At 42.7% G+C, this 23,631-nt stretch overlaps 1 protein-coding gene across 1 annotated transcript in view; it reads left to right on the top strand.

Annotated features, from left to right (window-relative positions):
- The window catches only part of SWAP70 (switching B cell complex subunit SWAP70), an 84,732-nt gene extending 61,463 nt beyond the window's left edge, over window positions 1-23,269 (top strand). Inside the window, exons 4-12 of the mRNA XM_081238635.1 lie at window positions 2,237-2,464; window positions 4,554-4,700; window positions 5,854-5,962; window positions 7,670-7,851; window positions 13,313-13,420; window positions 15,018-15,184; window positions 20,454-20,652; window positions 21,603-21,699; window positions 22,065-23,269. Of these exons, the coding sequence (XP_081094761.1) occupies window positions 2,237-2,464; window positions 4,554-4,700; window positions 5,854-5,962; window positions 7,670-7,851; window positions 13,313-13,420; window positions 15,018-15,184; window positions 20,454-20,652; window positions 21,603-21,699; window positions 22,065-22,171 (1,344 nt within the window). The 3' untranslated portion in view covers window positions 22,172-23,269. The remainder of the gene's footprint in view (window positions 1-2,236; window positions 2,465-4,553; window positions 4,701-5,853; window positions 5,963-7,669; window positions 7,852-13,312; window positions 13,421-15,017; window positions 15,185-20,453; window positions 20,653-21,602; window positions 21,700-22,064) is intronic.
- Window positions 23,270-23,631: the final 362 nt, after the last annotated feature.

The raw sequence follows: 23,631 nt of genomic DNA, 5'->3' as shown, positions 1-23,631 counted from the left end.
TCAAAGATGAGTGGGACATTGTCCCTCCTAATAAGGTTTTCAGAAAATCTACAGGGGGCAGCGTATGAGTATAGAGATAATTTCAATACAGTATGCTGAGTGCAGTGACACAGAAAAGGAACACCTGACCTGGGTCAGAGCAGTTTTACCAGAGCAGTTCTTCTCAAACTTTAATGTGCATATGGAAGTACTGGGGGTTCTTGTTAAAATGCAGATTCTGATTTTGGGGTCTTTGGTGCGGTATGAGATTCTTCATTTCCAACAGGCTTGCAGGTGATGCTGATGCTGCTGGTCCACATTTTGGACTATTTTGAGTGGGAATATTATAGACAATGTAGGATTTGAACAGATACCAGTTAGCTGGGTAGAGAAATGGGGAAAGGTAATCTAGATAGGACAGCATGGGACAAGGCATAGAAGCATAAAAAAATGTGTTAAATGGGTAAACTACTTATAATCTATAGCAGGTGTTGGCAAACTACAGCTTGCTGGGTGAATTCAGCCCACATAGCCTATTTTTGTATAGCCCATGTGCTAAGATAGTTTTTACGTTTTTAAAGGTTGTTAAAAAAAAACGAACAAAGAAGAATATATACCAGAGATGTAGAAAGTCTTAAATGTTTACAAGCTAGCCCTTTACAGAACATGCTTGGAATCTGTTTTTTTTTTTTCTTTTTTTTTTTTTTTTTTTTTTTTTTGCGGTACGCGGGCCTCTCACTGTTGTGGCCTCTCCTGTTGTGGAGCACAGGCTCCGGACGTGCAGGCTCAGCGGCCATGACTCACGGGCCTAGCCACTCCGCGGCATGTGGGATCTTCCCGGACCGGGACACGAACCCGTGTCCCCTGCATCAGCAGGCGGACTCTCAACCACTGCGCCACCAGGGAAGCCCCTGGAATCTGTTTTGATGGTGGTTATTGGTGGAATATAAAATCTGCAGTAGGGCACGGCAGGAAATATGTTAGAGACAGTAGGCAGGGGTGATCACAGGGGACACAGAGGAGCTTGGCCTTTATCTTTGAGGTGATAGGAAGCTAGGCAGAGTTTAAAGAAGGGAGGTGAAAACAGTAGGATTTTGTCACTGATTTGATGTAAGGGAGTGGGGAAAAGGGTCCTGGCATGGGTGAATGGTGTTGTTCCCAACTGAAATCCATAATTGGAGGAGAAGCCATTTGAAAGGTAGAGATGATTCATTCATTTTTGGACATGTTGAGTTTGAGAGAGCACTGTAGGATACCCAGGCTTTCCAGAAGATAAGAGAGATCAATTCTCATTCAGTATTTTTGCATCACTGTTTTGTTTAACTGTTACTATTTCATTTACACTTTTTTTTTTTTTTTTTTTTTTGCGGTACGCGGGCCTCTCGCTGTTGTGGCCTCTCCCGTTGTGGAGCACAGGCTCCGGACGCGCAGGCTCAGCGGCCATGGCTCACGGGCCCAGCTGCTCCGCGGCATGTGGGATCTTCCCAGACCGGGGCACGAACCCGTGTCCCCTGCATCGGCAGGCGAACTCTCAACCACTGCGCCACCAGGGAAGCCCCATTTACACTTTTAAAGTAGTTTCATGTCACATGTACATCCATACTCATTCATCTGAAAAAAACAGGTTGTTGAACAGCAGGTGTCTTGTAATCCCTTTCATGCAATGTGATGTGTGTGTGTGTAGAGCTGTCTGGAAGGATGCGTGCAGTATTTTCTACTGTTTTTCTATACAAAGCTATGTGTTTTGGGATTTAATAGACTTTTCTGGCCCAGGCTAGGAATTCACCATTGTTTACAACGTTGTCAGCATTCTAATGAGAAGCAGCAGCATTAATTTCAAATAATTGGCTTATGTGGAAAATTAATAAATTGGTGACTAACTTGTACATACTTTGAGATGCTTATTGTTCAGTAAAATTAATATTCTGATATATTGAAATCCAACAGAGTAATCAGATCACATCAATTAGTTTGTGTATGATAGTATGTGTGCAGTTTGCTTTAGTTCTGTATGCAAATATACTATACTCTTAAAGGTTCCAGTTTTTGATTACTTATTCTAGTTTAATATAGAATCAATGGCATTTTATCCATACCCTTCTCCCTGGTAGTATCATGATTCTTCAAAGATACACTTTTGGCACTATAAAAGAATATTTTCTAAATTGACCTTTCAGTGTAAGTAACACAGGTACATACCTAAGTTTAAAAGTTATTTTCTTGCTATGAAATAATGTTTTAAAAATTCTTTATTTAGATTGAATACCTGCTTAAGAAACTTACAGAAGCTATGGGAGGAGGTTGGCAACAAGAGCAATTTGAAAATTATAAAATCAACTTTGATGACAATAAAGATGGCCTTTCCGCGTGGGAACTGATTGAGCTTATTGGAAATGGACAGTTTAGCAAAGGCATGGATCGGCAGACAGTGTCCATGGCAATTAACGAGGTCTTTAATGAACTTATATTAGATGTGCTGAAACAGGTAAGAGTCCTATAACACTATTTCTCCTCAACTTTAGAATTTGACATGTTTGAAATAAAACAAATTTGCATCACAAAGATGAGTCTAAGTCACTTATACTTTTACACTGATTTAGAACAGGAATAAAGTTTCTTATTTTCCCAGTCTTGTGTTAGGCTTTCATTGTAAAGAATTACAGTTAAGCATTGGGAAATTACTATTTTGAAATAACTGTTTAAATGATCACATTTCTAAACATTTTTAAAGTACTTTTATGTCACGTGTACATCCATACTTATTCATCTGAAAGATCCCATGGCATATTGTTCAGTGAAAAAAACAGTTTGTTGAACAGTAGGTGTCTTGTCATCCCTTTCATGCAATGTGATTTGTGTTTGTAGAGCTGTCCGGAAGGATGAGTGCCAAAATGTTAAAAGTGATTGCCGCTGGATTGTGGGATTTCTGTGAATTTTATTTTATTCTTTGTTCTTTTCTTATTATTGGACTTACTATTATATATGTTTATACATGTTGATCTCTCTTTATATATATGATATATATTATTTTTATAAAATCATAAAAATATTCTTTTGGGAAAAAATACCTTTATATAGTAAAGTTGTATTTATCATATTAGATTATAAAGTTTTTTTTCTCAACACCTGGATAGCAGCTGATATACATATGGGAGGCTTAATGTTTATTAAGTAGAATTTATATATTTTTAGTGGATTAGATTAGATTTCTTACCTTATTACATTGAATAATAGCTCTGATTTGGGATTTCCTTACTTTGGTCCTTTCTTTGCTCTGTTAGGTGATATTGTTTTTGCTCTTTTCTCCAAATGGAGCCCATCAAAAAAATTAATTGAGGCCTAATTTGTGTAAGTTTTTGGTGCTGCAAGGAGTTATGAGACATGGTCTCTGTCTGAAGAGAATTTCCAGACAGATTAGGATGGCAGAATATAGAACTACAGATGAATTGCAGTATGAGATAGCTTTGGCTTAAATGTTCAAGGATTAGCAAACTGAACAAGTAATATGATTAGAACTTAGTGTAATAATCAAATGGTACAGCCAAGATATTATCATATATTTAACCATGTGTATAGTCTACCACAAGCTATCAGCACCTATAGATTGACTATTTAAAATGTGAGTTATTCTTGAATAGTACTGAAGGGTTTTGGCCTATAATAAATGTGCAGTTTTGCTGAAGTAAAATTTTTAATCATACATCTTTGATGCTGATATATGGGAAGGAAGCACAGGGCTAGTAAGTGTGAGCATAGAAGCTATACTTAGAAGCCAGTAGCCTAACTACTGGTCCACAGTTCTTTTTCTGCTCCTTTGGAGCAGAGTTCCTCCAGAATCATGAGGTCAGGTAGAGAGGTACTTTGGTGCCAGAGGGTGACTGGCTGAGAAGATATGCTTGGCCAAGTTGACTGATAGGTTTTAGCATTTTCATTGATGGAGCTCTAGATTTACTGAGAATCACTGTGAGGTCTAGGTCTAGATTTACTGAGAATCTCAGAATCACCGTGTGCGTGCGTGCATGTGTTTGTGTTTTCTGTTTTAAAGGGAACAGATAGAATGGTATAATGAACTCTCGTATACCCATCACCCAGCCCCAGGAATCACTGATACCTGGTTAATCCTCCCCGCCTACTTTGAGCTCTCCTGTCTTATCTTGACACAAATCCAGACATTTCATTTTATCTATAAATATTTCAGTAGGCATCCCTAAAAGATAAGGTATTTAAAAAAGAAACCCCACAATGCTGTTAACGTCAGGGGGTCCTGCAGTCTCTTATCTGCATATAGCTTTTGGCAAGGTTGGGGGGTTTGGGTGGGGGGAGGAGATATCTCTGAGTGTCTAAAATTCTATGTAAACTTTTATCTGCACATGCTTGCATGAATTTGACTAGGTATAGTGCCTTGCCTTTGTAGCTCTTCAAAGGGTTCATGATCCACAAAGGGCAAGAACCTTTGATATTCATGTATTCAAGGCCACACATCAGATAATGGAGTAAGCAAGAATATCAAGGAAGAGGTATCAGCTCTTATAAATAAAAGGACAGGAGTTTATATCAGATTTAATCTTTCATAGGGTTACATGATGAAAAAAGGCCATAGGCGGAAAAACTGGACTGAACGCTGGTTTGTACTAAAACCCAACATAATTTCTTACTATGTGAGTGAGGATCTGAAAGATAAGAAAGGAGACATTCTCTTGGATGAGAACTGCTGTGTGGAGGTAAGAGTCAACCGTTACCTCTTTCCAGTGCTGCCCCCTGCTGTTCAAGTAGTTTATCTTCCTTCTTCTAGACTCCAGAGCCTTAAAAATAATCTTAAAATTTACATTTTCAAAATAATATAGGCATACAGTAGCCATAGTTTCTGAACCAAAAAATTAGATACCTGGCAAAATTTTTTTCTAATGTGAATTTATTTTCTTATACTGGAGAATAAAATATAGGGATTAAATCTCATTTGTACATTTAAGGGATCATTTCTGGAGTAAAATGGAGTCATAAATAAGAAAATAAAGCAAAAAAAATTCAGTAAGAAAGTGTTTGAAATCCTGAATATATCAGAAAACCTGGGCCATTTTGAGTGTAATAAATAAACCAAAAGAAGATGTGAGCATTGCCTTGGAATACTTAGGGTGACTTTCAGAAGTGGCTTAGGGTGACTTTTAGCTGTGACTTTAGTCACAGCTGTTAATTCGGTAAATAAGTGAAGTCCTCAAGAACATAAAGTTTTGAGTTTTTAATTTATAGCTGAACTATTGGCACATCGGTATTTGTTGAAGAACATTTAAAATACCTAAGATCTCATTCATAAATGATAATGTGTTTTGATGGATGAAATGGTATGTATTAATGTCTTAGGGTGTGCAGTGCCCAGTAAGGAGTCTTCTTAGATTCAAGTAAACATGGAGACTCACAAGATTACCATAGGCCATACCAGTCTACTTACAAGGATATAGGACAAGAACCACAGCCTGCCAGCAACAATACCCCTGGTGCAAGGAAGGGAGAGACGCATCTGGAGGGTGTGGGAATCACCCTGGGTTAGAAGCCTCATATCCCATAGGAGTCAAGACCTATTGGAACAGTCGATGGGTATATCTTCCAGGGTTCCCTTAAGAGATGTGCTAAGGTACAAGGGTTGCTGTGCTCAGGAAAGCCCAAAGCATGGCCCATCAGGTGGTGTTGGTTCTCCCAGTCTAGGTCTAGTACACTAATCCAGGGTCATTTTTACCATAAGTACTGTTGCCTAGGGGGGAGCATTAGTAAATCAGTAATATTCATTTATAGGTACTTCTTATATAAATAATTAAGATTGAACTTAATCTAAATACTTGAAAATAAAATTTTAAAGACTAATTTTGCTTTCTGTCTTAGTCCTTGCCTGACAAAGATGGAAAGAAATGCCTTTTTCTCATAAAGTGTTTTGATAAGACCTTTGAAATCAGTGCTTCAGATAAGAAGAAGAAACAAGAGTGGATTCAGGGTAAGGTAATTTTTATTACTTGTCATGATATAACTTGAGAGCTCTTTCAGCTTTGGATCTCATTAAAGATACTTGGCATTGTTTCCTCATTGTCTATAGTTATTTCTATGTGAAACAGTAGCTAGAAGAAAAACAAAGTGAGAGGAGTTCCCAAAATTTTCATCAATTTCATTTGCCTGATGAATTTGTGGGAAAATTATAAACTGGACATTTTAGGTTTTTTTACTCTTACTATTTAAAGAACATGGAATTTCCCCTTTTAAGGACCATAAAGAATTTTAAAGTAGCCATTTTGAGTATTTAGTAATGTGTAAAACAAAAGAGGAATTGTGCAATAGCTTTTGAATACTTCAAGTAATTTTCAAGATCTGTTACTTTCACAAGAAATCACTGGTTTCAAATAATTATCTCAAGAACGCAAACTTCTGATTTAATAACTTTCAAACTAAAGTATTACTTAGTAAAGAATGAAACCTTATTTATGAGATTTTATTTTTAATCATGAAAGAGGATTCTGAATGTTATATTCTTGAACATAGGTAAAATTGTTTTATTGAAAATTATGGTCATTTTGATGTAGTTTAAGAGTTTGAGGCAAGTGTACCTGGGTCTGAATCCTCTCTCCTGGGCTTCTGGGGTTGAGTTAGGAATTCTGTAGCAGCTTGCTTCTTCTGTGGAATGGGGCAAATAATAGTATCGACCGCTCAGGTTGTTGTGAGGGTTCATAATTAGAAAATGAAGATATAGTTGCACGTTTAAAAAATGACACATCATGGCAGAAATGTTTGTGACAGATTGCAAACAACTGAAATGTCCATTAATTGGGGAGTGGTTGAACAGATTATGGTACAGCTACACAGTGGAGAATTGTGCAGTACTGTGCCGTATGTACTGATATGGAAAGCTCTCCAAGGCTCTGAAGAGTGTGTTATGCCAACACTGTGTCAACAGAAGATGGAGAACGTATATACATGTTTATTTGTATATGCTTAAAGTATCTCAGGAAAGATGCACAGAAACTGTTAGCATTAGTTGCTAGTGAAGTGGAGAACTCAGTACTGGGGGATAGGAGTAGGAGCGAGACTTTATCTATGTCCTTTCATGCTTTTGAGTTTGAACAGTGTGAAAGTATTAGCTCTTTAAATAATTGAAACAATCAGGAAAGAAATCAGATTTCACATAAAAATTATATAATGCATGTAAAGGGTATATATATAGCAAATATTCAATAAATCGTAGCTGCTCTTATCACCTCGGGAAGGGAGTATATAGGGAGATGGTTTCATAAGGTGTAGATGAGGGGCAGACTAAATACAGCAGGTAGCAAATCAGATACCAGGAACTTTATATCTCAGCCCTTGCTATGTCTTGTTCTTACCTGGCCTTTTGGGAAGTATAGGAAAGGGAGTTGGAAGTGATAGGATTTCCTCAAATGTGTGTGGTATTCCCAAATCAAGATCTGTTTAAGCACAGATAGGCAGTTACGGAACTTTGGAGCTGGAAGGGACTTCAGAGATCATCTCTGTCATGTTAGAGATGAGAAACCCGTGCTGTAAGAGGTTCTGTGACGCTCACGGTCACACCACTGCTCCGTGGCAGGATCAGAATTATCCTGGGTCTCTGGTTTTATTCCCACTGTGCCATCTACATGTTAGGCTTATAAAGAATAAAGTGTATTCCCTGTTTTTTCTCCCATGCCTTTCACAGCCATCCATTCTACCATCCATCTGCTGAAGCTGGGCAGCCCCCCACCACACAAAGAAGCCCGCCAGCGTCGGAAAGAACTCCGGAAGAAGGTGCTGGCTGAGCAGGAGGAGATGGAGCGACAGATGAAGGAGCTCCAGGTGGCAAATGAAAACAAGCAGCAGGAGCTGGAGACTGTGAGGAAGGTAGGCGTGGACGCTGGGCTGGGGGCGGGCTCTCGTTTCACTGCAGAAGCCACAGCGACCTCACTTACTTGGTAGAGCTTTGGTTCTACCAAGACTAGGTTAATGCAACCGTAGAGAGATTTTTTTTGTGAATTATGCTCGTAGGAAGTATATCTAGACCACTGAGTGAGATGCCCTGGTTTACCCAGCCCTTGAAAGTTATGAGGGTCTCAGGGTAGCAGGGACATTTCATTGACCAGAAAAGAACATTTATAAGAACAATGAGCACAGTTGAATTTTTTTTTTTTTTTTTTTGTGGTACGCGGGCCTCTCACTGTTGTGGCCTCTCCCATTGTGGAGCACAGGCTCCGGATGCGCAGGCCCAGCGGCCATGGCTCACGGGCCCAGCCGCTCCGCGGCATGTGGGATCCTCCTGGACCGGGGCACGAACCTGTGTCCCATGCATCGGCAGGTGGACTCTCAACCACTGCGCCACCAGGGAAGCCCGAGCACAGTTGAATTTTGTCAGAGAAAGATGAGACATTGTATTCCCCTAAGGATGTCAAGGTCACTTTTGGTGAACTGGACAGGATCTGTTGCTTTTTTAGGTTTTCCCCCTTAGCTCCCATCTTCACTCATGAGGATCTTGGAAGACCCTTAGGGTTAGAATTGTGGGGTTTTACTTATTGTTTGGAGTCACAGATACAGTCTGGGTCAGCTTCTCTTTCCATCTCAGGGCTAGGAGGTTAAGTACCACAGGCTGTATGAGATAGTTGACATTCACTGGGAAACTTTCTTCCTCGGTTGTGTATATCACAATTCTGGGTGTGGTGCTGAGTCCCCAGTGTGTGGTCATGGTCTTTATTTGGGGCGCCTTTGGGTTGATCCTTTCTGCCTTGAATCACTGAGCACCTGCTAACCACAAGCTCAGGCATCCTTTTGTGTCCTCCTGTGCAGCACCTATGCCCTGGGATGTGGCATAGTTTAAGGCCCCAAATTCCTGGTGGGGTTCTCCCTTTGCAATCCCTGGAAATGCCACACTCTGTGCTGACTTCCTCTGTTTCTGAAGTTGGTTGTCTATCTTACTGGTGTTTCCTGGTGTGTGATGAATCATTTTTCTCTTGTTGCTTTCAAGATTTTCTTTTTGTCTTTGGTTTTCCACTGTTTTACTATGATGTGTATGTCTGTACGATATGATGTATGTGTTAAACTGTTTGTATTTATCTTAGAGTTCGTTGAACTTATTGGATATGTAGGTTAATATTTTCCATCAAATTGGGAAAGTTTTCAGTCACTATTTCTTCCGATATTTTTCCTTCTCCTTTCTCTCTTTCCTATCCTTCAGATACTCCTGTTATGTGAATGTTGGTGTACTTAATGGGTGTCTCACATTTCTCTGATGCTGTTTTCTTCTCTGTTCTTCAGATTGCATAATTTCTATCAATCTATCTTTGATAGATTCTTCCTACAGCCCAAATGTATGTGTGAGAACCTCTAGTGAATTTTTCATTTCAGTTATTGTACTTTTCAACTCCAGAATTTCCATTTGGTTCTTTTTTATAATTTCTGTCTCTTTATTGATGTTGTCTGTTTGATGGGATATCATCATATCATCTATGAGTTCCTTAAGCATGGCTTCCTTAGTTCTTGAACATACAATAACTTCTTTGAAGTCTTTGCTAAATCCAGTATCTGGGCCCCTTCAAAGGCAGTTTCTATTGCCTGCTTTTTTCCCTGTGTATGAGTCACACTTTTCTCTTTCTTTGCACATCTCATAATTTTTTGTTGAAAACTGGATGTTTTAGATAATACATTGTAGCAACTCTAGATATGGCTTTCACCCCTCCCCCAAAGGCTTGTTATTGTTGTTTGCTCATTTATTTGTTTCATGATTTGGCTGGATTATTTCAGTGGAGTCTGTTTGCCTCATGGTGTGCAGCCTCTGACTGTCCTCCTCCAAAGCACAACCTTGGGCATGCACACAGTGCCTTGGGGGTGACCGAGGTGTCAGCAGGGCTTTTTTTTGGCATTCTTTTGTTTTATACAATTTTTAAAGGTTACACTTCTTTTACAGGTATTACAAAATATTGGCTATATTCCCCGTGTTGTAGAATACATCCTTAAGCCTATCTTACACCCAACAGTTTGTACCTCCCACTTTCCCTACCCCTATCTTGCCCTCCCCCGGTAACCGCTAGTTTATTCTCTATATCTGTGAGCCTGCTTCTTTCTTGTTATATTCACTAGTTTGTTGTATGTTTTAGATTCCACATATAAGTGATATCATACTGTATTTGTCTTTCTTTGTCTGACTTATTTCACTTAGCATAATGTCTTCCAAGTCCATCCATGTTGCTGCAAATGGCAGAATTTAATTATTTTTTATGGCTAAGTAGTATTCCATTGTAGATATGTATTCACCACATCTATTTTTTATTCATTCATCTGTTGATAGACACTTAGATTGCTTACATATCTTGACAATAGTAAATAATGCTGCTGTGAACATTGGGATGCATGTATCTTTTCAGATCAGTGCTTTTGTTTTTCTTGGATAAAAACCCAGGAGTGGGGACTTCCCTGGTGGTCCAGGGGTTAAGAATCCACCTTCCAGTGCACGGGTTCGATCCTTGGTCAGGGAACTAACCTCCCACATGCTGCAGGGCAACTAAGCCCGTGCACCGCAACTAGAGAGCCCGTGCACTGCAGCTACTGAGCCTGTGTGCTCTGCAGCCCGCAAACCACAGCTAGAGAGAAGCCCGTGTGCTGCAACGTAAAGACCCTGCATGCCGCAACAAGGATCCCGTGTGCTGCAACTAAGACCTGACCCAGCCAAATAAATAAACAAACAAATATATATATATATATATATATATATATATATATATATATATATATATATATATATATTAAAACCCAAAAAACCCAGGAGTAGAATTGCTGGGTCATATGGTAGTTCTGCTTTTTAGTTTTTTGAGGAACCTCCATACAGTTTTCCACAGTGGCTGTACCAGTTTACATTCCCACCAACAGTGTACAAGGTTTTGCGTTGTTTGTTTGTTTTTTTTTTTTTTTTAATTTATTTATTTATTTATTTATTTTTGCTGTGTTGGGTCTTCGTTTCTGTGCTAGGGCTTTCTCTAGTTGTGGCAAGCGGGGGCCACTCTTCATCGCAGTGCGCGGGCCTCTCACTATCGCGGCCTCTCTTGTTGCGGAGCACAGGCTCCAGACGCGCAGGCTCAGTCGTTGTGGCTCACGGGCCTAGTTGCTCCGCGGCATGTGGGATCCTCCCAGCCCAGGGCTCGAACCCGTGTCCCCTGCATTAGCAGGCAGATTCTCAACCACTGCACCACCAGGGAAGCCCCTGTTTGTTTTTTTGATGTTGAGTTGTATGAGCTGTTTATATATGTTAGATATTAATCCCTTATTGGTCATGTCATTTGCAAATATTTTCTCCCATTTGGTAAGTTGTCTTTTCGCTCCGTCAATGGCTTCCTTTGTTGTGCAAAAGCTTTAAAGTTTAATTAGGTCCCATTTGTTTATTTTTGCTTTTATTTCTTTTACTTTAGGAGATAGATTAAAAAATTTTGCTGTGATTTATGTCAAAGAGTGTTCTGCCTGTGTTTTCCTCTAGGAGTTTTATAGTATCTGGTCTTACATTTAGGTCTTTAATCTATTTTGAGCTTATTTTTGTATGTGGCAGCAGAGCCCTTTGTCTCCATTTCTGGTCTCTGTTAGTCTGTCAGCTCTCTGTTAAGCCGGCTGCCTCTGTTGGTATCACCTCCAGTTGTTCATCTCACAGTGATTGCTCTGTTGTTTTCAACAATGCCCTGGGACCTACCTTGCCCCACAGTCTGATATTTAAATTCTGGCCCACATGTAGTTTTTTTTTTTTTTTTTTTTTTTTTAAAGGGCTTCAAAGGCTTGGCTTTTTATTTATTTATTTATTTATTTATTTATTTATGGCTGTGTTGGGTCTTCATTTCTGTGCGAGGGCTTTCTCTAGTTGTGGCAAGCAGGGGCCACTCTTCATCGCGGTGCGCGGGCCTCTCACTATCGCGGCCTCTCTTGTTGCGGAGCACAGGCTCCAGACGCGCAGGCTCAGTAGTTGTGGCTCACGGGCCTAGTTGCTCTGCGGCATGTGGGATTTTCCCAGACCAGGGCTCGAACCCGTGTCCCCCGCATTAGCAGGCAGATTCTCAACCACTGCACCACCAGGGAAGCCCCACATGTAGTTTTTGAGGCCTGTCTTTGAGACTTGTTCCTACTACACGGGGCCTCTTTGCTGTCTTCCCCTGGCTTCCCCTGTCAGACTTCTAGCTGGCCTGTGGTTTAGTTTGTTAGTCTTGTCGACTGAAAAAAAACACAGCCTAAAATCTGAGAGTTATGTTTTATTCGGGGACTTTACTGAGGACTCTAGCCAGCCCGGGAGAAAGCTTCTCAGCTCTGAGGAACTGTTCCAAAGAGGTAAGCAGGGAGCCAGGATACAAAGGAGTTTTTGTTGAAAAAAAAACAAAACAAAACATGTAGCTACTGCTAATCACAAAAAACAGATATTTCAAGTTAATGATTTTAGTGCTTCTCAATATATGGGAAGATGCAAATCTGAGCTCATTAAAATTATTTCTTAGATATGCATCTTAACTATCTAAGGCCAGTATCCTGTTTTCCTCCATCCTGCATTCCTCTCAGGGTATACTGTTGGGACAGCTGCAGTGGCTGATGGCTTGATGGTGGGCAGTATTCTTTGTTTATTGGAATGGCAAGCAACATTTTTTTGTCTGCACCCTCCTGTGAGTTACCTTAGCCCTAGATTGGAAACTGAGGAGAGAGGGAGCCTTATGTTCTTGGTACCATGGCCATGGGGTAGAGCCTCCTTCCACTGCCATGGTTGGGGGAGCAGTAGGCAGAGAGGGGGCTCCACCGTGGCTCACATGCCATAGACTTTCACTGTTCTTGCTGAGATTCAGTTGATTTTCTTGGATAAGTGTTCTCCGTTTGCTGTATGCTTTTAGGATAATTCCCAGAGACTTTAAATGGTTGTTTTTGCTTTTCTTCTAAATGTTGTTTTGCCTGGGAAAGGGTCTGTGGAGTTCCTCATGCACCCTTTGGGAAGCTGAGCTCTGATAAAGTTTTAAGGAATAAGGTTAAGATGACAAAACTGTATAGGACAAGCTCAAGAAATAGATTCGAACCTCATGAATGCATTTGCAAGTGAATTTAACTTAATGACTGTACTAAAATTTTCTTGGTAAAATGTTGTTCAGAGTCATTAGGAATCATTCATTTACCTAATTTGTTTTGTATGTTGACTGAGAAAATTGTTGGAGTGGAATTCCAGTGGATCTATAAGTTTTATTCTGTCTTTATTGAACACTGAGAATGTTTGACTTCCTCCATAATGTTTAAGTGTGACCATTTCTCTCCAAATGCACTTCCATTGTAATATTCCCTGCTTTTCTGTGGATGGGTTTTTGGGTAGAAACTAGAAGAAGCAGCATCTCGGGCAGCAGAAGAAGAAAAGAAGCGCCTTCAGACTCAAGTGGAACTACAGGCCAGGTTCAGCACGGAGCTGGAGCGGGAGAAGCTTGTGAGTACCGCATGCCCAGAGGTGCTGCGGCCTTAACTCACAGAGCCAGCCCCGGTCGGCAGAGGGGCAAAGGCCAGCCTGGGTTGGTGGAGGGTGAAGAGCTGGGAGGCTAGAGTGAGATCATCTTGCCAGCTTGGCTCTGCTGCTGACTTGAAGTGGGCTCCTGGGGAAGTTACATGTTTGTTATTCTTTCATTATCGGTTTATTGAGCACCTTCTATATGCCAGGCATCATGCCAAGGATATAAAGGTAAACCATGCACTCAAGACCCCCAAGTAGAAATTTATGGAATGGGATGATAAGTACTGTGGGTAGGAGGACTAAAGTTCCTGGTTTGCCTGGGACAGTCCCTGCCATCCTGGTACAATTATTAATAGCATCCCTTTCAGCCTTCAGAGTCTTGCCTTGGAAAATAAATAGCTACGGAAAAAGTAAGCATAAGTTCCATGACGTTGCACCTCTGTCATGAGCAAAGTGAGGGTTCTGAAGTCAGGAGAACACATGAATGCTGGTCTGCCTCTCTTGGCAGCTCTGACTCATCATCTGATTAGAGGGTCTCATCCCCAAGAGACCCAAGGTCCAGGTCGCTTCAGGCAGCGAGCTGGTTAATTGGAACACAGGTCTCCCCACATGAGTTGCAGTGTGTGGGAGAGGGCTGGGCCCAGGGCCTATTAAACAGGTGCTGTGGCATTCCCTTTAGCACCTTTTTGTTGCTCAGACTTGAAGTGGACGTGTTTGTGTCGCGAGGAGAAGGCACGTGTGACATGGGGGGTGCTGCCCTCGCGGCCAGAAGGTCTGGGTTCGTGTCCTCTGCTCCTGCTGATGAATGAATAACTCGTTTCTCTTCTTCAAATTAGGGGGATAGTCGTATGATCCTTCATGACCCTTATGAGGGTGAACTAAGCTAATGCAAGTAAAAGTATCTTATAAACTGCAGAGACGTATGCTAATGCGTATGTTATTGCATTTAGGATGTCCTCGTCTTTTAACTTATAAGGCAGAGATTCAAAGCTCTTTTTGCTAGAATGGAGAAACCATAAATGTGTTAGAACACTAATTAAGTGCTTGAGGTTCCCCGGGGGCCAGAGGTGCCCTAGGGAGGGAGAAGGGACAGGGTGCTGGGCAGCCAGGTGAGTGCAGAAGGGCTCACTGCAGGCCAGTCTTTCCTTTCCCCCTTATGTTAACCCTTCGGCCGTTCTGACTGGGAAAAGGTTCATTCCCTTTAGAGGAGACTCTTGGTAGAAAGATGGTGATTTTAAGACAGAAAGGAGTTTAAAGAGAAATTATACAGGGAAATATTTTTTTCTTGAGTCTGAAATGTGGAGTGAAAGGGATGAGAAATATACCAGGGCAGGAGAACAGCGTTTAGGGTGTAGTTTGTGTACCCAGGCTCTTTGGTTGTGGTCTTGGGTCTTGGCACTGGTTGTGGTGCTCTTGCTTCCTCAGTCTTCGGGGAGTGAAGGACGGGCCCTGTCCACCCTGATGGGCTGCGGCTGTGGGCTGTGCTGCGGCTTCACTCAGGGTGGTGGTGGAGCGGGAGGCTTTCCCTGAGGGCGAAGTCAACCTGAGTTTAAACATGACTCTTTTATACCATCAGATCAGGCAGCAGATGGAAGAACAGGTTGCCCAGAAATCCTCTGAACTGGAACAGTATTTGCAGCGGGTCCAGGAGCTGGAAGACATGTACCTAAAGCTGCAGGAGGCTCTCGAGGATGAGAGGCAGGCCCGGCAAGATGAAGAGACTGTGCGGAAGCTTCAGGCCAGGTGCCGATCGCCTCATCCTCTGTGCTATATGTGCTTTGCCTGGACTCCTCATACACTTTCTAGGAATGACTAACTCTGCTGGAGACGGAGGGGTCTCTGACAGATTGGAGAGACCCTGGAGGCTTGGCTGGCTGGGCTATTTATTCCCAGTCTGGGCCGCTGGGAGACCGTTGCTTCTAGGGCTAAAGACAGGCCTCAGCTACCCTCTCCCAGTTTCTAACTTGCTTCCCCATTTGCTTTCTTTAAGATGTCATGTCAGGGGATGCAGCGCTAAAAACTTGTTTCCCCAGCTGGTCAGTGCAGGCATATCTTGTGCTTTAAGCTACGCCCCCTGTTTTAGGAGCACTTGTGGGATGAGCTGGGGTACATTTCCCACGGCTGCCATGCCACACGTGGAGCAGCAACAGATGTTCTTTTAATCTTCAGGAGGAAAGAAAAAAGGAGGTTTCTTTGTCATGTATGTTGCCAAAAATGACTTCAAAAATAAATGAATTAGGTTTTGAAAAGTTTTATTCCATTAAGGAAAAAATTATCTTCCAAATAGAAAATTAAATGCCTAGCACATTGCCTGGCATTTATGGGTCCCACAAGTGTGTGTTCACCATGGTGTTAACCAGGGGATGGGAACCACCACCCTGTTGTCATTGGGCAGTGATGTTAGCACACCATCCACTGCATGGGAAGGTTTGGTCCCATGTGACTTGCAAAGAGAGACATTCTAAGGGACATTAGACATTTTTGAACCTCCTCATCATTTGTGATGTGTCAAGAGTTTATAGATCGCCTTGTGCAGAGAATTCACAGGTGAGATATGTTATATATATTTACTTCTCTGAAGCTTTGAGGGAGGTTAATTATGACACGGCAGAGATTAGATCATAAAGGGAACCAGATAACTCTAGAAATTTATTAAAGTATTAGTATTTCATGTTTATAGAATGAGTGACGTTTTGAGTAAGACCATTTTGGATAATTGATGCCAGTAGTTTTTAACCAGTGGTAAATATCATCATCACCTATAAAGCTTTTAAAAAGTACTCATGTAGGGCCTGTCACAAATTTACTAAATCAAAATAACTGTGGATAGGAGTCCAGGCATGAGTGTTGTTATTTAAAAAGCCCTGGCTAGGGAATTCCCTGGCGATCTAGTGGTTAGGACTCCGTGCTTCCACTGCAGGGGACACGGGTTTTATCCCTGGTCAGTGAACTAAGATCCCTGCATGCTGTGCAATGCGGCCAAAAAAAAAAAAAAAAAAAAAAGCTCTGGCTAATTATTTTGTACGCTCTGATTTAAGTAAATGGCAAAATGGTTTCAACCTTTTTTTTTTTTTTTTTTTTTTCTGTATGTGGGCCTCTCACTGTTGTGGCCTCTCCCATTGCGGAGCACAGGCTCCGGACGCGCAGGCCCAGCGGCCATGGCTCACAGACCCAGCCGCTCCGCGGCACGTGGGATCCTCCCGGGCCGGGGCACGAACCCCTGTTCCCCGCATCAGCAGGCGGACTCTCAACCACTGCGCCACCAGGGAGGCCCAGTTTCAACCTTTTAAATGCAAACATAAATACTACATACAGCTCTGCTCCAATAAGCTGATATTACTGCACAAAAACGAACTAGTTTTTCTTGGGGTATATAAGGCCATTTTATGAATTTTACTACTCTAAATTGTTTTTCTTTTACCTTAGTTTTTGGAACTTGAAGTGGACAGATTCGCGCCCTCTAGTGGGCATTTTTAAGTGAGGCGAGTCCATCTCTTTGCCGAAGTCACAGGAAGGAGGCTGGGCCTGATTCAGAGGGACATTTTGTCAGATTGGTAAAGGGGGCTTTCTCCTTGCTCCCACTCAGGGTAGGCCTTTCTGGGTAGGAAATCAAGGGAAGTCATTGTGGAGTTGAGATAGAAACATTTAAGTCTGGCACTAATGAACTGTAACATAATCTTAGGCTGAGGGTGTATATACAGGGCTTTTTATTTATTTTTTATTTTTGGCTGTGCGCGGGCTTTCTCTAGTTGCGGTGAGCGGGGGCTACTCTTTGTTGCGGTACGTGGGCTTCTCATTGTGGTGGCTTCTCTGGTTGCGGAGCACGGGCTCTAGGCGCATGGGCTTTAGTAATTGTGGCATGTGGGCTCAGTAGTTGTGACTCGTGAACTCTAGAGTGCAGCCTCAGTAGTTGTGGAGCACGGACTTAGTTGCTCCGCGGCATGTGGGATCTTCTGGACCAGGGCTGGAACCCGTGTCCCTGCATCGGCAGGCAGATTCTTAACCACTGCGCCACCAGGGAAGCCCTAGAGGGCTTTTTAGTTAGCCTCTGTCCTTTCTTTAAGCAACAGCAAGTCATTCCTGGAACGTTTGGCATCTCATTATTCTTCCAATGTATGGTGCCTTCTCTGTCAGTGTCTTAAATTTTCCCAGAGATATTTTTTATAGTGAATTGTTTAAATACAAGAACTTTGACTTGAGCCATCTGGATCTTGTTGGGGGTTTTTTTCCCCACTAAAATTGAAGGTGTTTTTTTTTTTTAATGTGTAATCCTGAAGGTTATCTATCCTCTCCTGAATGGGAACTCAGAAGGAAACTGTTCATTTAACATTTGGACAACTCAATTATTGGAAAGTTCTTGAGACGGAGCCATAGTCTGTCCGATTATAACTTCCACCCACTAAATTTTTGTGTCTGTGAGGCCTAGGAGCGTACCTTAGGTCTGTATTCCCAGCAACTAGTACAGTGTATGGCACACAGTAAGTGCCCAAGGAGTCTTTTTTGAATGAATGGAGCCAGGTTCTACTCATGGGGCCATGTGGAACAACAGTCTCTTCCATGAGATAATACTCTTCATGTATTTGAAGGCAGGTTGGCGCTGAGCCCTGGAGTGAGGTCTGGGTTTGATTCCCAGCCCTGGTACTTTCTAGCTGTGTAATTTTAGAAAAGTTAGTTCATTTCTTGCAGCCTTCATTTCCTTATCTATACAATAAGCTTGTAGGGTTGTTCTGAAGGGTAAAGGAGGGGATGCTTGCAAAGAGTTTCGTGTAACGTCTGGATTTGGTAGTCACTCGGAGTATGTTGGTTTCTGTTCCTTTAGCTCATCTGCAGATGGGGAAGATATGCAATGCATAGAATGTCAAATAAGCATTCAAAAAAGGTGTTGACAGGCTGGAATGATGGTTTTAGAGCAAGAAGATAATTTAAAATATCAACAGAACAAGTATAGGATCCAGGATACTTGGCTTAATAGCAGCTCATTTGAAAAGATTCAGGGTTTTACTTCCCTTATATGATTGATTGCCAAAAACCTCATATACTCTCAGGCAGCCTTCATGAAGTATTCGGAGCAAATGAGGTAGTGGTCCCACCATAATAATATGAGCTGATATTTATTCAGCACTTATGACATGGAAGGCACTGTTCTAAGTACCTTACCTGCATTATCACGTTTAATGGATCAGCAAACCTTTGATGGTAGGTATAGTTCCTATTCCTTTTTTATAAATGAAGAAACTGAGTCACAGAGAGTTTCAAGTCTTTAGTCAGGAGTCTTGTTTGTAAACCACAGAAACCAACTTGGGTTAGCTAAAGCAATAAAAGCATTTGTTGGAAGGTTCTTGAGAAACTCACCAATTCCACAGAAAGGCAGGTGGCCAGGCCTTGAACACAGGCAGGAACCAAGGGAGGCTGAGCAGCCCTGACCAGGCCACAGCAAGAGCCCAGCAAGAGTGCCACTGATGTCGACACCGGCACCGTGGGTCGGTCAGTCAGTTGTCCCCATTGCTTCTGCCATCACTTGACACTAGATGTTGCTGCCACCGAAAGATCAATTCTTCACTGTCTCTGCTCCTTTGTGTCAGTGGCTTCCATCAAGACATCCCTAGACATGTGAAGGGGATTCAGGCTGGGCAGCCTAACCTCCTGCAAATGTCCTTTCCCCTCCAGACTTTCACCACTAGGATGAAGAATCCTTCCGGTCTCATTCACTGTTGTATCCCCTGTGCCTAGAAAAGCACATGGACGGTGTGGAATATATACACACTGAGTGAGTGAGTCCGCTCTGTACTGGTCAGCCCACGTTGGCAGTGTTGTGTTCGCTGCGGATGTCACACTCCAAGGGACGTCTCAGAGGGTGCAGATTGGCCCTTGGTGGAACCCTGGGTAGGGGATGGGAGAGCTCATCTTACTTGAGGAAGAACTTCCTAAGAATCAAGGCTGCCAGAAATAAACTGACCCGGTCTGTGAAGCGTGGTCCATCACAGAGAACTGGAGAACCACCCTGTAGGATGTTGTAGAGGGAATTCTTACAGTGGTGTGGGACTGGGGATGGGGATTGGAGTAGTCAGATAGGGGCTGTAGAGTCTGTTACGTTACTTCTGCTGTTGTCAGTTTTAGAAGCACATATGCTCTTAGGTAGTCGTGACTGGCCTGCCGTGTGGCTTGTTACCATAATTCTGATGGTCAGGCCGGTAGAGGTGCGTCCTGTCCTGGGCTGGCATCTGACCACATTGTCTACACTTTGGGTACAGGTAGGGCTGCATGTTAATTTATTTATTAAATACCGGCATAGCTGGATATTCTCAGATAGGTAGCCTGTTATTAAAAGATAACATTTTGAAGTCACACAGGCCTGGGTTGAAATCCATTACTTACCTGTGCATCATACTTTTAAGCCCTTTGACTTCATCTGCAGGGATAATAACACCTCGCAGAACTGTGGAGGGTTAGCAGCAGTGAAGGTGAAGAGCCTGACAGGCAGCGCTTCGTTAGTAAATGGTGTCTGCTTACTCGACCTTTTGTCAGCTCCTTCTTCTCTTGCTTTCATTAGTCAGCTTTTTCCTTGGTGATAGGTTTTCGCTAGATAAAAAATGTTTTAATGTTACAGCAACCCGGCAAATTTCAAAACATGGCCCTACCACCTGCCTGCCAGGTGAATGACCTAGTGCAGGTCACTTAACCTTTGTGCCTCACTTTTTTCATCTCTGAACTGAATAATAATAGTACTTAAGTTTATTGGGAGGATTAATTGAGAAAACACACTTCCTTCTTGGCCCATTAAACCTTCAACACATGTTACTTTTACTGTCATTTTTTTTTTTCATAAAAGGGTGAAACAGCTTGGAGCAGGACTCATGAGTCACCTTAGCCACTTTGTGAATCTAGTTTCCCTCTTGTGAAATGAGCGGTGGGTTAGATGACGCCCAGGCTTCTCTGTGGCCCTGGCGTGCTCCGTCATCTGCTGGGTCAGGGGCGGTGACCGGGCGGGTCTGACGCCGAGCTCGCATCGCAGGTTGCTGGAGGAAGAGTCGTCCAAGAGGGCCGAGCTGGAGAAGTGGCACTTGGAGCAGCAGCAGGCCATTCGCACCACGGAGGCGGAGAAGCAGGAGCTGGAGAACCAGCGCGCCGTCAAAGAACAGGCCCTCCAGGAAGCCGTGGAGCAGCTGCAACAGCTCGAGCTTGAGCGGAAGCAAGCACTTGAGCAGTACGAGGTCATTAAACCCAGCCCTGCAAACACGTGCATTTAAATATTCTTAAACATTTAAAACAACAGGATATTTGCTTTACTGTAAGAAGCGGTGTAAGAATTGAGTTTAGCTGTAGATAGGAATTTTTTTACAGGCGATGGGGCCTAACAGTTGGAGTCCAATCAAGAGACTGAAACTACACCGGCAATATGAACAGGGAAGGTTTAATATAAACGACCATTAACTCTAACGGGATTAGCTCCTGAGCAGCAAAGAAAACTCTGAGCTGCAGGAAGGGCAGACACAGGAAGCAGCCACTGCCTCTAGGGCTGAGGCAGAGAGCCCAGGGGAGGAACACATCCTCTTTGCTCCCTTAGCCCAGTGCTGTGATCCAGTCCTTCTTGGAGAGGGCATGGCCTTCGCCCACTGGGTGGCAGAAAAGCTCAGCGAGGTGCTGAGACTGGGAAGCCACCCTCTGGGGCGCTGGTGGAAGCTGCTCACAGCGGAGGTGCCGCTAAAACCCACTGGTGTGAGCACCATGGGTGTCCCACTTGCCGCAGGAGCTGCTGCGCAGAGCACAGTGGAGCCTCCTCCAGTGTCCCGCCAGCCCCTCCACTAACGAAACTTAAGTGGTGCCAGCTGGCGAGGGAACGTTAACCTAACAGCACAGGCAAGACAGCGAGGGGTGGATTTGGAGCCGAGAGGCAGTAAGCCGTAACTGGCACACAAGGATCTTATATATTCATCTATAATTAGTGTGAATTAGGTCCTCTGTGTGACCTCGGGCAGGTTACTTAACTGCTCTGAATCCTAGTTTCCACATCTGTAAAATGGTATAATAATATTTCGTGCTTCTTATGGCTGTGACGATTTAATGAGATAATCCACTAGTGTATAGTAAGTGCCTAATCATTGTTATTTGACTCTTAAACTACCTGTGTGTTTGCATAGTCTAAAATCTGCTTTTATTCCAGGGAGTTAAAAAGAAGCTGGAGATGGCAACTAACAAGACCAAGAGCTGGAAGGACAGAGTGGCCCAGCATGAAGGGTTAATTCGATTGATAGAACCAGGTAACACACTCTTTGAAGTAATCAGATATTTAGTCAATTTATTTTTCTGTTTTATTTGTGTACTTGAATTGTGCTAAAAAAAAAAAACCCAAAAAACAAAAAACAAACTTCCTCAGCCCAAATATACAGAAACCCAGCGGTTTACAGTAAATTTCTCTTGAATAATCACTTGCCCTCTGATAGATAAGAGGCCCTGGTTAATCCCCTTCGTATACATCTTCTAGTTGTTTTAGCTGGTATAACCTTTATGGATGTTCCTCAGAGAAGAAATAATGTAGAAAAGTTACTCCTTTGTCTGTGGAAAAATGATAATGTTAATTGAAGAATATAAGACTTCCTATGTTTAATGCATGTTTGTCTCTTAGGTTCAAAAAACCCTCATCTGATCACTAACTGGGGCCCTGCAGCTTTCACCCAGGCAGAACTTGAAGAGAGAGAGAAGAGCTGGAAAGGAAAGAAGGCCACGGAGTGAGCAGAAGTCATGTCAGTTATGTAGGTTTTGAGTATAACTGGAAAGCTTTATGCTAAAGACAAAAGGACCTGGCTTTGCTGCTTCTAACTCTTCTTCTTTCAATGCCTCCTGGTCAGTATACTAAGGAAGCCTTCTTCCTTATCTGCCTGTAAAGAAGGGCTTACCTGAAAAGAAAAAAAAAGTCAGCATCGTCAAGCTCTTTATTTACCCTTTCTCTGAAAACTTCAGCTTCTGAAAGTTCCCGTTAGCTCCCTCAGATTGCCGGTGGGGCCGGCACTCGGACAGCGCAGCGGCGCCCTCATCGACCCGCGGCGTGTGGCTGGCAGCGAGCGGCGCTCAGCTCACCAGCTACCAGAACCTCTGCGGGCCGGGCCGTTGTTCTTTCTCCTCCGAGTGCTTGTTCCTAACCTAGATGGGCCGGTCTGCTCGCCGTGGCCCGCGGTTGACATGGACTGCCTGTGACCACGGCTGCTCTACTGGAGAAGGCGTTTCTCCCGCACGTGGTCCTCGCTCTGACCAAGCGGTTGCCGTCCGTGTCTCTGGTTGTGCAGGTTCATGCAGTGTGACCGGTTGGCATCCTGCCCCCAGCGGCACTATCTCAAGGAGGCAGAAGTCTTTCAAACAACGCTTTGGCTGAGATAGATACTTACGAGTCAAGGACAGCACAGAGATGAACTAAGTAAATCCCGTTTGGAATGATGTTCTGATACTAACTGAATTCCTCCTAATATTTAAAATGGTTTCAACTGTCCAAGTGCCGGCAGACCCCTTGGTTTTACTTTTGTAGTTACTGTACAGAACATTTCAGGTGTCTGTGAATGCTTGTCCTAATCAGACCTTTTCCTTGATAAATAGGGATATGATCATTTCTAGGAATCATTCATGAAAAAAGTTTTAAACTGTATTTTTGTGATGTGCTATGTTGAGAGGGAACAAAGTATTTATAATTTTCAAACATTCTTACCTAAATATTGTACAATGTAATATGCTGAACTTAATTTTTTTGCTAATTTTCTAAGATATATTAAAAGTGTTTTGTATGGCTTTTGTTTTAGTAAAATGGAATCAGTAAGAAAATAAAAAAATACCAGAAGAGCATACATTTTCAACTGTCTGATTTGATAGGACAGGAGGGTAAGGTTGTGTGTGTGTGTGCATGTTTTCATATAATGAAATGAACTTGGATTTAGGGACACTTCCTGAAAACACTGGGTTTGCAGTTGGGAGCCCCCAAACCAGTGCTATCACGAAGTTAGCTATGGCCTCAAGTTTGGCATTTGAGTCACTCATGTGGGAAACCGTGGTGGATGTGTCAGCTCACAAACGGGAACTTACAAAGATGATTTCTCCCTCATTGTTGCTGTGCCCTCCAAATCCTCTTACCTCTGCTTTCCCGAATTTTCTTTTTATGCCTCTCAGTTTTTCTTTCAGTTTTACCAGAGTAAACAGTGTGGTTTTTT

The sequence above is a fragment of the Mesoplodon bidens genome (genome assembly GCF_964165515.1).
Source record: "Mesoplodon bidens genome assembly, chromosome: 7".
Classification (NCBI taxonomy): domain Eukaryota; kingdom Metazoa; phylum Chordata; class Mammalia; order Artiodactyla; family Ziphiidae; genus Mesoplodon; species Mesoplodon bidens.
The sequence above is the reverse complement of the archived record's forward strand: the minus strand, read 5'-3'. Positions and strand labels throughout refer to the sequence as shown.